This window comes from Telopea speciosissima, chromosome 7 (assembly GCF_018873765.1).
Source record: "Telopea speciosissima isolate NSW1024214 ecotype Mountain lineage chromosome 7, Tspe_v1, whole genome shotgun sequence".
Lineage (NCBI taxonomy): Eukaryota > Viridiplantae > Streptophyta > Magnoliopsida > Proteales > Proteaceae > Telopea > Telopea speciosissima.
Genome location: NC_057922.1, coordinates 15,493,433 through 15,508,845, shown reverse-complemented (window position 1 = coordinate 15,508,845; position 15,413 = coordinate 15,493,433). Strand labels below are relative to the sequence as shown.

Below are 15,413 nucleotides of genomic sequence, written 5' to 3'. Positions count from 1 at the left end.
CATCCAAGTCTAATGAATTGGACATTTTTAAGTTTTTACACAGGTTAACACTCATGTACTCTAACATGTTGATCAACAATAGCAGTGTGGCATATAATCACATTTCAATTGGGATGGAAGGATATCTCTATATAATGTTCATATTTTGTAGAATATGGCTTAAATAATTAGTACATACCTTTAGCTATTTGCGTTTCAGATTTAGTGACTTGACACCGTTTTTCCACTCCATTTGATTTCTTGTGCACTTGTATTTAATTTGAGAGTGGTTCAAGGTAATGTGTTATGTGTCTAATGGGGCTTGATCTAGTATATAGCCATTATAGGCAACATAAGACCTTTTTCCATTATTGAAAAGATTGGGATTAAAAGGAAAAAAGATCCCCATCACACAAACAACGTAGGGATGATTTCCCACATCCTCTCACATCCTGACCGTGTGGGTTCAGCACTGACATCCTCACATCCTTATACCTCGACCATATGAAACCCTCTATTGGACATAATCCTTTCTTGTACCATGATTGCTGTAGAGTAGGAGATTCCCCAGACTGACTGTCGAAAATCCTTCTCCCCTTAAAAATGAGGACCATATGAACCCCCCCTATTGGACATAATCCTTTCTGGTACCATGATTGCTGTAGAGTAGGAGATTCCCCCAACTGACTGTCGAAAATCCTCCTGCCCTTAAAAATGAGGTTTGTCTGAGACGTGGACGAGATTCTGTCTGATGATGCACTTGTTGGATTTATTCATTGGACTACCATGCTTTCGCGCTTTGCTTCTTTAGAGTTGTGTTTGAAGCATTCACTGAGTAAATGATTATTTCTTTACACATCTTGGCACCTTGTCAGCCCCTGAAAGAAAAAAGTTGAACAAAAGAGCAACAATTATGGCAACCAAGGGAAATACAGAGTATTATATTTAACTCAGATGGATCTTCTAATAGCTCCTCTATGAAACACTACAGAGTGCAGAACTTTTAGCGAACCATACACCAACATTACTGGCTCGAGCGGTTCAAGTATGCCAATAAACCGATGCCTGCCAATGCAGCTGAACCAGCCAAAAGCCCTGACTGGAGAGAGAGCCCATCTGTTTTCTGAATTGTGGTCATGTCCATTGAAGATGATGCCTGCTTGCTTGATTCAGAATAATCAAGATGCAACCTTAGGACCTGGAAAGGACAAAAAGTCAGCCAATAGGAAACATGATGCAGCACACTAGAATTGCATCCCTAAATTGATCAGATGTAACACACTTGTAGAGATAAATTTGGCCTTGAAGAAATTGATAGTGATTTGAAAAATAAGATGGCAATACTCATTTCTGACTTAATGCAAAAGCATGGATGTTTGTTTACCTTTAACCCGGCTTGTCTGGCATGACTAACAGCCCCAATAAGGTCACTATCAGTCAAAAGTAGTACTTTGTCCCCTTCGTCATCTTCATACTACAGGATGAAACAATAAGATTGAGCTAAACTGTCCTAAACCAAGTGTAGGCAAACAAGAGCAGAGTTTGATAGGAAAAACACACAAAAAACTTAGGATGATTTTGAACATTGTCAGTCCCTATCCTCTGCATGACAGCAGACACAAGTTCATCCAAATGTTCGGTACCTATGGGACATCAAGAAAGATAGAAATTGGTAATCAGGTTAGTAGAAACAACCACAGTGACCTCCATGACCCAGGTAAAGCAAATGATATTTCTGAAACACATACCATAATTAAATCTATGCACATGGCCCTTATGATCCTGGAACTTGAAGGGAAAAGAATTCCCTAGTCCAAGTGATGGATGTATAAGATTGCTAGCTTCTGTAACCTCTGATGCCATTGGTGCAGACATTTCGCTGCAAAGCACATGCAGAATCATTAGTGACAGAAGATAACCTCAAGTCATAAGAAGAAACCAAGACACAACACATAAATAAAGCAACAAAAAGTTACCTGTAGGTGTCACACTCATCTGGTGGCTCCGAGGCAAGTGCAGAATCCCAAAACTTTTGCATCATTGTGTTTGCCATATCATTGGCAGTTCCAGAGCAACCCTCAACCTACAAAAACTGGCAGCTCAGTGCACGGTGCTAAAAGAACTCTGCAGTGTCCAATTATGACCAGCATAAACTAGATACTAATATATCAACGGTGACCAACTTTGTTGACCTCTATTTGCCTGTTAACAAACTTTCATCCCCTCCAAGTGAGCCAAGGAAGTTACTCACACCATCCATGTAATAAAGCAGCCTATGGAATATGGACTGGCAACATGAACAGACCCCTAACAGGATTTCAGCTTTCCTTGCATTAACTTTTCCCATTGTATACAAAAGAGACTTGACTTAGTCTTTAACATTAATAGAATATGAAAAGACAAGGTCTATCTTTCACCATGTGGCAGAGGTCCCTAGCTGAAACTTGCCATGTGAAGCAAAGTACTAGTGGAAAATACCATTTGGTCAATATGCGAAAAAGAAGTCCAAACAGCAGGGACTGGAGAAGCTTAATACAGCAGCCAAAAAGGCAAAGGAGGGGGTAAATCATCAAGCTTGAAGGAAACTGCAGCAAAGATGTCTGGTAGGGCTTGCTATGGCTAGACAGTTTTAAAAAAAAACTAGGCTAGAGCATGGGTTGCAGATACAGAGAACAAGGGGTTCGACCAAAAATGGGAATCAGAATCTTTTACATTCGGAAAATATCGTGAATAGTTTTGGTGCAGGATCTTGATTTATTTTATCAAATTTTCTAGGGAAAATATTTTTAAATAATGGATTGAAATTTAGTCTATGGCCTTGATTGCAGAGACTAAAGTTATCCTCTTAGAAAATTTAACAAAATGCTACTTACATATCTTATATATCTCAAATATTCTCATCTTAATGATCTAATCAGCAATTTGAATTTCGTGCTTAATTGTCCCAATTTTTTATTTTCTTATTTGTTTCTCTTTTCCAGAGAAAAATGTGTTCCCTCACTTAAGCAAGTCACTGATTTAAATAGTTCCAAAACAGATGTGTTTGATTTGGTACGGCTTCAGCTAAGGACCCAAGCAAAAGTGAATTACATCACCAACCCATTTAATGTATTCTGTCATTTGAGCTGATTTTTTTTCTTCCTATGGGATAAGTTACAAATACTTTATTAAAAATAAAAATGGGGATAGCAATATAGCACATCCTCTGAAGAGGAGAACAGAATCAATAGAGACCATAACTGAATACAATCAAACATTTTGGTGTTATAAAGTGATAGGATATGTCATATTTAGTTGCGGGTTGATATAATGTATCACTTCAGAATCCTTAACAGTGGAAACTTATGGGGAACATCATATTTTGGATCCAATGAATTATACCACAACAAAAATATCGTTGTAGTAGAACATTTAGCATCCATTTTATAGCTACATGATCATGATGATTTGCTTAATTTTATCGATCCCCAATAGATGTGATAGTGATTCAGAACTGTCTTGATTGGGTATGTGGCCTTGACTATAAATCTAGGTTGATTTGATCATTCTTTGGATTTTTTAACCCTGGGTTGCTATGTGTTGGACTATTAGCTTGGCATGCATTGCACAGGTTTTACTTGCTAGCATGGAAGCTACAAAAAAAATTATGTAAATACATTTCCAATCAGCAAAACAGATACTAAACCAGATAAGTTTCTCCCACTAATTTTAAAGGTTTCCATCTTTGAAAAGATAGATATTAAATATGAGCAGATAAGTTCAAGATAACAGGGAAGTATTCATTAACATGATACTCTACCATAGAAATTGCTGCATGAGTTATCTGGAGGACATCCACGCAAGCAGCAACGAATCCATCTGCGAACGAATTATTATCAATCCAGGATTATGTAACCATGTCTCCCCAATCTAAGAAATTAATGCTCACCTTTATCTACAACAGGAAGATGTAAAAAATTCCCTTCATGCATTATATGCAATGCTTCAGGTATTGTTGTCTCCAATTTTGCACATTCTGGGTGGGGAGTCATTACCTACAAAAGAAACCATAGAAGTAAGGTAATGCTACCAAACTGAAGGTAAGAAAAGCATCCATTCATTCAGACAGCTTAATGTTGGGGGAGTCATCTTCAGTGCATACAGGTATAACATTAATTCACTAATAGTGAATATTAAGCAACACAACATTATTTTATATCAATAGTATCAGGAGTTAATTCTTTAATGTCCAATATGATGGGAATGTTATTTAGTATCAAACATCACATTAAGCTAACTAGCTTGTGTAGAATTTGAATAATCAATAGGAACTGCCAAATAGTCTAGGAAGAGAAGCATAACATCTCACGTCCGTAAAAAGAGTATGTAACCAGTAGGTCGACTAGATTACTTCAAAAAGCAAACTTTTATCCAAGCCCTGTATAAGCCTTGTATAACTTCTAGATCCAACTAACAAGGGATTGTATCAGCCTACAACTACATACCACAAAAGGAAGGTTCGATAAGTCAACCAGTTGGATAGGATCTACAAGTCTTCCAGCTGGGGCCCATATCTCCCTCCCAGTATTATCTTCTTACCAACCTTGTGCTCATGAGGTAGATAAGCTTCCAGGAAGTCAAATCCCACAAGAAACACAACCTTCTACCATCTGTGCACCCTTAGTTGATTCTGTGGAAAAAATTTACCATTTATTCAGGAACTATTGGTGTCACAACTTGGCAGATTCATGGTATTAAGAATCCCTAACTGAAATAAGTTAGTGTATCTGGATATTTCCATAGCACCACTTCAGATGGCTTATATGAAGTTTCCCAAATTTACAATCCACTTGTGAAATTTTAGGAGGCCAAATTCTCTGATTTTGGCAAACCTAACTGTGTCCAGTTCCTTCCAGGCGGTAGAGGAAGGAAGTGCACTAAGTTCATGTGCCCATAGATACTATGTATTTCCTAAGTGAAGTTAGATAATAAGCGTCACAAAATACAGGTGTGGCGTGAAGAATCTATATAGTGCCTGGCCCTATTGAAGTGAGTAGATTCAAGGGGAAAAGAACCCATTTTCACTGAACAAGAAAAACATCATATTGCATCCCAAAAGTCTACTTTAGAAACTTTAGGAGTTCATAGTATTGGCGGTAATAAGTTTAACTCTATTAACAATTTAACACAACACCTCAGAGGAGGTCTATAAAAATATCATGACCTCTGAGGTTTTTTATCATTATAAGCTTCCCTTGGGATTTTAAGGTCAATCACTTACCTCCCTCAATTACATGTCCGTCAATTTAAGCAACAAATATGCTGATTTCATTCAAATGGTACCTTTCAACCATTGTAGCCCTAAGAAATTGATTAGTTATCAATTAGAAGGCCTACTTTCCCTCATTAATGTTTTTAATTCCTCTAATGTTCTTACTATTTTTCCCTCTATCTGAGGTATTGCTCTCTGTTAAATTGTAGTCCTATAGGTGTCGGGGACCCCCATTGGGCCCATTCTTCCTGTTGGTGGTATTGAAGTTAGGTAGTAGTCACGATAGAGGGAGTGTCCCTATCATGAGAGAGTTTTAGTTATTTATGGTTTGGTAGTTTCCTTTCTTGTTTTAGTTTCCTCGACTGTAATTCCTACTAAGAGTACAATTGCTGCATTATAAATAAAGTACGGAAGTCCAGCGATAGAATATACATTGATTCCAACGCTGAACCAGTTCTCTTCTCATCCCTTCCCTCTCCATCGTTTCTCTCCCTATTTCTCTCTTTGTTTCTTCTCTTCTTCAATCTCTGGTTGACTGGTTGTTAGGTTATCCCTTGTTACACACTCAAAATTACAACCCAAAACTTGTTCATTGCAATTGCATAGAACTATCAACTGATTGATAAACAAGTTGCGAGAGCTTCATTTTTTATACTTAATATAGAAAATGATTACTTTTCTTCACCTTACTTTATCTCTAAACCTATCAAAAAGTTCATAGTTATTGTTATGATACCAATTGAAATATAGCTGAGAGCCTCAAATCATTAACTAATTTAACTAAATCTCTTAACCACACAGAAAAGAAAGCTCAAGTGAAAGCTTTATCTCCCTCTTTGAGGTGCCTAAAAGCGAAGAGATTGAACAACTAACACTAGCCTAGTCCCTAAACACCACTAAGATTTTGACTCTATAAAAGGTGATAATCACCAAACCCAGCTTTTAGAAAATTAATCTGGCCAGACCAGCCAGCTTCTGTACAGTTCTGATAGAGGTCAAGGTCTGACATTTCTTTTTCCACTTCAAACCAGGCCCAGAACTGTGGTAACATTACTCTCCATGACTGGCATGACCATATAAAACCTACTTCATCACATCAAATAAATAAGAAAAAAAAGACCTACTTAACCAATGAAACATTTAAAACATAACGAATGCTGATTCTTTAGGGTCGCATTTAAAACGGTCACAACTTGCTACAGATAAGTAATAAAGCACACCACTGAAGAAGAAAACAGGGTGAATGCACACTTGTAAAGATAAATTACAAAAAGGAAGGTTCGGTAAAGCACAAGAACATGTAAGAACCTTTTCGACAAGAGTCAGCTCAGGGGAAAGATTTTGAGCCACAACTCGCATAAGCACATCTTTTGAACTGCAACCCAGAGAAACAAACAACTATATAAGTATGCAGAAAAATACAAGGCATTGGACACCACATAATGTGCATCTTGCACATGACAGGTGTTCTAAACCACACACACACAGAGAGCCAAGTTGAGAAAAGGCTCATACGTAAGTATCCCCTGAGGTTTGTTTCCAGTTGCAATAATCACTGAACTAACTTGCAACTCTTGCATCTTTTTTGTCGCGAAATAGACACTATCTGATGGAGATACTATTGCAACCCTGCAAGTGAACACAGAATAAAAATTGGTAATAAGAAATCATTTCCAAAATAACAACATGCTAATGAAAGACTTTGATAAAGAAAGGCCAACAAACAACTCATAAACAAATAATATAGTACTTGGAATTTTCAGGGATGGCCGTTGACAAGGAAGGCTTAAACATCCGCTCCCTGAGAGTTTCAATGAAGGCATATGGAGCTGCAACCAAAAACATAAAATAGAAAAGATAGGAATATATCGATTTGCCACCTTGCATGAAACTAATGACAGATTAAAAGTGAAAACGTTTCCAGCCATCCAGGTGGGTCATATAGATTCCTTTACTAGGTGAGATTTCAAAGATGATACAGCTGAACATCCCCGCCCAACCCACCCACCCCCCCAAAAAAAAGAAAAAAGAAAAAAGAGGGACCAGACCAATGAAATAGGAGGCACATTGGGTTGGTCCCTTGTGAAGTTTCACTGCCCACCACCATTGTCCAGCCAACGATGAATGACTTTTCAGCTTGTAGTTTAGGCTATCAAAATTTGTCTTCCCATTTGAAATGGCATACAAACAAAGAGAGACGTACTTCTTCCCTCAGATATGGCACTTAAGATAGAATTCACCAGACAACAATGGCATAGGAACATGTCAAGCCTTTTTTGGCAGCCAACTAAAGCCACTATTGGAGGATTCTATGATCACCTAGATTTCTTTGCCAGTGATCATCTGACCTACCTAGCAAGCATGTCCCATATATTAAATTGACCCAACACATAATATACATTGTTTTATACTCAAGGGAAAAAGAAAGGAAAACTAAAATGGATAAGCTTTTCTCCTTGCATCATCATTTCAGTATTTACTGGAACTCAGCCATGTAAAATATCAGTATGGTTTAAACGCAAAATTGTGATACCATGAATGTAACTTTAGTTTATCAAAAAAACACTTTCTTAGTCTCCACTCCCCAGATATAAAAGATTCAATAAAATTGAAACCACCCACTGAAGATCTTTCTGGGGTAACTAACCTGAAAAACTGCTACCCCACTGATGCTCCACCCGTTCCACAGCGGCTGTAATGGCACTTCCTTTCTCTGCAGCCTTTTCCATTCTAGATATAGCATCATAAAGGCACTTTGTAATATCCAACATAGCAATAACTTCATCATTTTCAACGACAGGGAGGTGCCTAAACTTCCCTGGAGAAGAAATGAGTAAATAATTAAAGACAATTTGAGGAGCCATCTCTAGGTATTTGTTAGTACTCTCATAGAAGATATTGCATACACACACACTTTCAGTGCGAACCAGAGAATATTATAGCCATTAACAAAGGAAATAAAAGGGGGGAAATACCAAAAATAGATTCTTTCAAAAAAAATTGGAAAGAAACAAAAGCTTTGGTGAACTACTACAAAACAGATCGTCCCGGTCAATAGTTTCAGCAATTTTAATCAGTGGCAAGATGCAACATGAGATTGTGTTATCAGCAGATGTAGTCACCTAGTAGGTAGGACCAGCCAAATGTTAATTTTTAAATTGCATTTGTTAATGTTTCATCCACAAGAACTTGATTAGAAGACAAGATTTCCATGCACGACATCCAGTATACAAATGTAAAATTGGCTATAAATGCATCAGAAATACTAATAGTCCAGGATATGCATAGCAACTAATATTGATCAAAAGAAGCTAAACACAAGCACACATAGGCGCACACACAGGCACAACCCCAACTGACCAACCGTCCACCTGTACACCAAAACTGAATGGAACTCCAAAGTCTTTATAAGCAAAATAAGAGAGGAACTACAAATGCCTAAAGTACTAGATAGACACTAGATTTTCCACTTAATCCTAGGGTAACAGACACAAAAGAAGCCCTTGTAAAATTTGAAGGTCCTATGCCTCAACCGACAGATGTTTTACTTGACATTCATCACAACAAGGCACATAAAGTGTGCTTCTTGCAGTGACATCCACGTCAAAAATTCCAATGGCAATTTAAATCTTTGAAGGCGTGCTGGGGCTTTTCTTTTCAATCAGATGCGCTAGTACCCTTTCGACCCTAATAGACTTATGTAATCCAGTCATATAGATTCCACTGCTTTGCTGGGTGAAGTAAAGATTTCTTTCTTTTTGATCGGTTTACAACCACTTGAGGGCTCTGGTTGGGTGAATTCATTTACCTCTTCACAAAGTTAGTGTGCACACATGTGCCGTGAGAGAGAGATCTACTGTTTGCTTAAGGTGATAGCCTAGGTGATGTAGATCAAGAGAGGTTTCAACACAAGTATTCACACTGAAAAATCCTAATCTAATGGATTAAAAAAGTAGCCTAATAGGTTATATAGGTCATGGGCTGGGAATTTTTATGCTCTCTCTTGTACTTGGCCTATTTTGAAAGCTGAAATATGAGGGATAAGTGGTCCATACGAATTTAACTAGTTAGTTGTATCTAGTCCTCTAAAGTTATGAAGTCTTGGGGATGTCAATAAGTTAGTTTCATTGTTAGTTGTGAAAGTCCTTGAAAATGTAAAATTCATTAAAAATCTTGAGAAGTCCCAATGTAAGTCCTAGGAAATGTATAGGCCATTAAATGTAGGAGAAAATCCCAATGAGAGTCTAGAACCCTCCCAGCCACTGTATAAAAGAACTGCTTCTAAGCATTTTGAAATTTGTTTACCAAAAAGAAAAGGCATTTTGAAATTTCTGGTTTTGTGTCAATAGCTGTGTTGCAGTGGAGCTAATGAGATTGATGTAGAAAGGACCAAAATCAAATTCAAAACAATGTAGTGAACAGTACCCGAGTACTAACGTGAACATTGTCACAGCCATATTGGGAATCCTTCTAGAAGACCCAAGTTGAAGACCAGATCTGCCCCCTATTTTGTCTTAATAAGAAACCAAGAAGGGAGATCAGCTACAGTTCCTAGAAGACTGATTTACTTCTTTTTTTATTTCCTATGTTGATTATTCAACAAGCAAGCAAGTTAGTTTTTAGTAAGTCCTTGCTGGACAAGTAGTTTCAATTTTAGGTACCTTCTAATTTTATGTTCTTTCCTTTTTAGTTGTAAGTTTCTATTTTCTTAACTTTCTAAATTTCATCCTTCTATTGTTGAGAAGTCTGGCCAACCTATATAAATTGCCCATCAGTTGAAATGTTAAACAGTTATAAAAAGAATCAATAAAGTTGCAATTTGCTTGCTTGAGATCTGAGAGAGATCTTTGTTTCAACAGCAGAGATAGCTGTGGTTTAGAGACCCAGGAGTGAGAAAGTCCAACCCTTCTTCCTATCCATCTTCTACCCTTTTCATCTTTTATTTCCCAATCAATTAAGTGGTTTTCTAATCCAAGCAAACGAGCAGCAAATTGAGAATATGAAACTAACCCAGAACCATCTTCTGCAAAGCCTCAATGGCTAATGAATCTGACGGAACAAAAACTGGATTCCTCGTCATAATTTTTGAAACAATCGTCTGTTGTGGCTTCAACCTTTCCGCTACAACCCTAGTGGAAATATCCTGAACCGAGAACATAATAAAATTAGAGAAATCGAAAAGAAGAAATTAAAGCAGATATGAAGACTAAGACATAAAGCAAAGAAAGAATGAATAAGCACCAAACCTTGTCAGTAATGATTCCAGATAGCAAACCATTGGCATCAGTAAGCAAAGCTGCGGCAACACGGCGAGACGCCATTCGACGACAGGCATCAGAAACAGTCGTTCCCTCAGGAATTGTGAGAGATTTTGACAATCTCAACTTCTTCACCGTCCTCTCTCCAACAACATGCCTGTCCAATTTTTTTTGCAAATCTATTTAAATAGCAATTGCAACCAAAAAAATAATAATGTGAAACCAATCAAACTAAAGCAAACAAAGTTCAGAGAACTGGAATCTACGATTGGATAGGAGATGACGGCCTCGTTTGGGTTCCATTACTGTTGCCGTTCTCAGAAGCAGGATCCGATTTCTTTACAGTTGACGGACTACGCCTCGGATTCAGATTGTTTCTCCTCGGATGAGAAATTGCTTGGCTGCTCATCTTGGAGCTGTTGAATTACAGAATTGAGAAGAGATCGACTCTTCAGAAGGGGGAAAAAAAAAAACTAGATGCTTGAAACCATGAAAACCCAACTTTTTCTGTACAGAAAATGATTCTAGCACAATTAACTGAGAGAGAGAGAAAGGAAGAGATTCGAAAGGTTACTCGCCTGGGGTTTCGATTCCCTTCCCCCAACTTGCTCTTTTCCCTCTCTCTCTCTCTCTCTCTTTCTCTTTCTCCTTCTCAGTCTTCGCTGTTCTTTCCCACCAGTTTACTTTGCAATCTGAGATTTTTAAATTTAAAATTTGCTTAATTTTTTTCTTTTTTTTGGTAGAAAATTTGCTTTAAATTATCATCAAACGGATTTCGGAAACGTAATGTATCTTATGTATGTTCCATTTGGACGGTGATGATTTGGTCTTGAAATTCTCTCGGTTTACGTCAGCGTAATCTTTTGATGGGTCCCACTTACGCATTTATATTAAAATTTTTAAAAGTATTCACCCAATTTTATTTTATTTTTTACTGAGTGCGCTGACTCATGAGAGAAATGAATATTTCATCCTTCAAAAGCAACATTTATTTTAGGGCAAGAGTCCTCTACAAAAGGGAGTGGCCCCTGTGCGTACGGGGCCAATGGAAGAGTGTGTAGTGGTATCAAAATGGTGATCATTATCGCTAGGGGTGTCAAAACCTAGCCCGAACCGTTAAGACTGATCGAAACCGATCGAAAAAACCCAAGATCGAATCAAACCGATCTTTATTGGATCAGTTTTGGACTGGGATATGACGAGACCGGTTGAAAATCGAACCGCACAGGACCGACCAATAACAAACCGAACCGAATGAAACCGTTAAAAAAATAATGAGGATACGGTTATGAATCATTGAATTGATTTTAATATAAGTGAGCAAATTTATGGTTATAAGATAAATTGTTACAAATCAATGAGTATGAGGTTATGAAATTAGGGAAATTGATTTGTAACAATACTTGTTCCATTGATCTTCTTTTTAAGTGTGGGGCTAATGAAATATTTTATGTAGTTGAAAAGAGAAAGAGAAGAAAATAGGCACAAACCGAATTCAACTTGTTTAAAAAAATCCGGTATCGAACCGAATCCAAACCGATATCAACCCGTTATCATAAATCAAAATCGACACGAAACCAAACCGCACAGAAATTGAGCCGAAACTGAAAAGTTCTTATTGGATTGGTCTCGGTTTCTCTAAAAGCCACACCGAAATCAAAAACCCGAACCAAAATCGGACCGAACCGACCCATTGACACCCCTAATTATCGCCATTCATAAGGGCATGGCAGTCATGTCACCCCCTCTGTGTTTAGATGCAAATCGCACACTCCTTCATAAGGAACTTTTCTCCTTATTTTTAGGGCTGTAAATGGATCGGATTCGGCTCGGATAGTTCTATATTCTGCATCCGCATCTGATTAGCTATCGGACAGATTCGGATAGTGCTAAACAGATACGGACCTACGGTGATCGGATATTTTATCCGTTTACATGTAAATATAGCTTTTCGGATAGCTATAGCCTATCCGTATCCGCATCCGTTTAGCTTTCGGATGGATTCGGATAGTGCTAAACGGATACGGACACAGATAGGAAAATGGATTTCGGCTATTCATTTACACCCCTACTTATTTCTAGAAATGTGCTAAATTTATTTTTTTCTTAGGTATTTTACACATACCACCCCTGAGGTTTAACGAAAGTATGATTTTATCCCCCAATTTTGAAAATTTCTATGTACCCCTGTGGTGTACAAGCGTTGACAAATAAACCTATTCCATTAGCTTATGGCTAACAGTGTTAAAATCAAGGGGTAACGTTATAAGAATACCTCTTCAAGGAAAATGAAAAAAAACAAACCCCTGCAACTCAGCTTTCCCAATCGATGAGTTGCAAGTATCATTGAATCTTGAGTGTGCTAGGGTTTTGGTTCTGAAAATGACGCTTTTGAATAAACTATCATGGCAGAGAACGAGAATCGATCGCAAAAGCAAAAACAAATTGATTTCGGTGTTGATTCTTCCTCTTTAGCTTCTGATCATCGCAAGAAAAACTCGACGGAAATATGATTGCAAGTGACTTTGCTTGTTATGAAGGACAAATATCAAATCCCAAATCGCAATTATCCTACCAAAGAGCAGGAAATAAATGTTCTGATTAATGAGGGGACTAAAAAGAAACCTGAGCAGGGAATCGGAAGGCCATACGGATGAGGTCGGTATCACCGATGCCGGCGGCAAAGAAGGAAGCAGTGCCGGTGGGATTAAAGCTGGCTCCACCCATGGCGCCGCCGAGCAAGGTGAAGATTAAGACGAGGAAGGCCACGAGGGTGGTCGTGATAACGAGGGCGGAAGCCATACTTTCGAATCCCAGCGCCTTCTGGATAATGGAGGTGGAGACCTGAAGCGTAGACGCGCAGAACACCCACATGGAAGTCAATACCGCATCACCGATGGCTGTCTTGATCACACCCATCCGGCCCCTGCTTCACTTGTAATTGATGATAGTTGTATTCCTCTTCTTTCAGAAGAAAATTGAATTGCAGACTAAGCTTGGTGAAGAAGATGATGAACCCTCCCGAGCCTCTTTGCCTTGGTTTTTGCAGACTAAGCTTGATGAAGATTGATCTCACAGACGCAAAGATAAAGAAAGAAAGAACCTTGGAATCTCTCTCTCTCTCTCTCTCTCTCTCTATTCTGGTGTGAAAGACCTACCCCTTTTCAAGGATAGGATCAGAGTAGAGTAGAGCAAAGCAGAGCTGATGATCCCCAAGAAATCCCAAGAAAGGCAGGTAGGTGGTGTCTCTCTCGCTCTGTGCGTAATGCCTTTACGAGAGGAAACAGAGAGCTCTGTTTTGGCTTTCTCGTCGGAATACGTCAAGCAAGAGACGTCTGACCAAGTCTCCGGGGATGCTTCGACAGATTTTCCAACCGAAACCAAAGCTTTCCCGACGGAATCCTGAGGAATCTCATCCATATCCGACCATATCCCCATCGAGTTTTTCTTGCAATGATCAAAAGCTAAAGAGAAAGAATCATCGTTTTTGCTTCTGCGATCGATTCTCATTCTCTGCCATGATAGTTTATTCAAAAGCGCCATTCCCAGAACCAAAACCTTAGCACATTCAAGACTCAAAGATACCTGTAACTCATCTTCCCCATTATTCAAAAGTGCCATTTCCGGAACCAAAACCCTAGCACATTCAAGACTCAAGGATACCAGCAACTCATCTTCCCCAATCGACTCATCTTCCCCAAATCGATTTGGGGAAGATGAGTTGCAGGCGTTTTTTTTTTTTTTTTTCCTTTAAAGGGTATTTTTATAATTTTACCCCTTGATTTTAACACGATTTGTTAGTCATGAATTGGCGAAATGGGTTTATTTGCTAACATTTGTAAACCTCAAGGGATACGTAAAATTTTTCAAAATTGGGGTAAAATCATACTTTCATTAAACCTGTGGTATTTCTAAATTACCTTTTTTTCTTTTAAAAGCAACACATGACAGCAATGAATAAAGAGTTGACAACTAATTTCATTCATCAAACCAAAAAAAAAAAAAAAAAAATCACTCGTCGTGCCTCTCACTTTTAAATCACGTGGATGGATGTTCTGATAGACTAACTACTAGATAGATTTAGAACCCTTTAAAAATTTTTAAGTCAAATTTGATGGTTTATCTTAATTTATAATTTATTATGTATTAATTCTTTTACTGAAAAAAAAATGTTAACTCCTCTTTGATTTTCCATTTGCTCCAGTTGGATTGTTCTTGAACTCATTTTTAGATGTTTTAAACATTTCAAACACACTTACAATGATAGATTGGGATGTTGGATTGATACGAAATTGCATGTACCCTAAAAAAAAGAGAGAAGAAGAAGGGTGATGTACCTAGTCCTACGTACTGATTGGATGATATCACTTAGGACTAGGGATTGCTTTATAAGATCGGCTTCGATGTTCCCCCTTCTTTTATAACTAAGGATATTTGGTGGAATATGCACAACAAAACTTGTTATAGATGGTTTTTTTTTTATATCCTACTCAGGGCCCATAGGCCAACTACAAATTACTATTACTACCACCGGGGGAAGGGAGAGAGGGTGCCTTTTTGGCACAATATCCAATCCAAGAGAATCGATCCCTTGACGTCATGGGGTGGCATGCACTCAACTGGCAATACCACCAACCAACCGAGCTATCGATTGTTTGTGTTATAAATTTGTTTGAGTCTTTTTTGGCTTCTTGTTTTGTTAGAACACATTTTTTCTGCTGATGGCCATGCCCAAGGTGGAAAAGTGAACTAAATGTTGTCTGGGTATGTCTAGACGTTAATTATGTATATTCTATCTTTCTTTTAATTTAATCGTTTGTTGACCTTTAGCTAAAAAAAAAAAAAAAGATATGTGATGTTGGCATATCCTGTCATGAAATTTTCAACTGTTCTTCATTAATATCCCACTCACATGCACACAAACA

General features: G+C 38.0%; 1 protein-coding gene across 2 annotated transcripts; it reads right to left on the bottom strand.

The window, feature by feature from the left end:
• Positions 1–761: 761 nt before the first annotated feature.
• On the bottom strand, positions 762–11,190 carry LOC122667251 (CBS domain-containing protein CBSCBSPB3-like). 2 transcript variants are annotated; one of them, XM_043863499.1, is made up of 14 exons: positions 10,755–11,188; positions 10,477–10,645; positions 10,241–10,373; positions 7,878–8,048; positions 6,981–7,059; positions 6,746–6,859; positions 6,539–6,605; positions 3,908–4,013; positions 3,779–3,837; positions 1,956–2,062; positions 1,728–1,858; positions 1,540–1,622; positions 1,364–1,453; positions 762–1,177 (listed from the first exon to the last, which is right to left on the bottom strand). In XM_043863499.1, exons 1-14 carry the CDS (start codon positions 10,895–10,897, stop codon positions 1,004–1,006), a joined length of 1,626 nt encoding a protein of 541 aa, XP_043719434.1. In that variant the 5' UTR covers positions 10,898–11,188; the 3' UTR covers positions 762–1,003. The 2 variants fall into 2 exon arrangements, 1 of the variants encoding a protein (XP_043719434.1); XR_006333779.1 differs by lacking the exon at positions 762–1,177 and having other exon boundaries at positions 1,437–1,453; positions 1,540–1,648; positions 10,755–11,190.
• Positions 11,191–15,413: the final 4,223 nt, after the last annotated feature.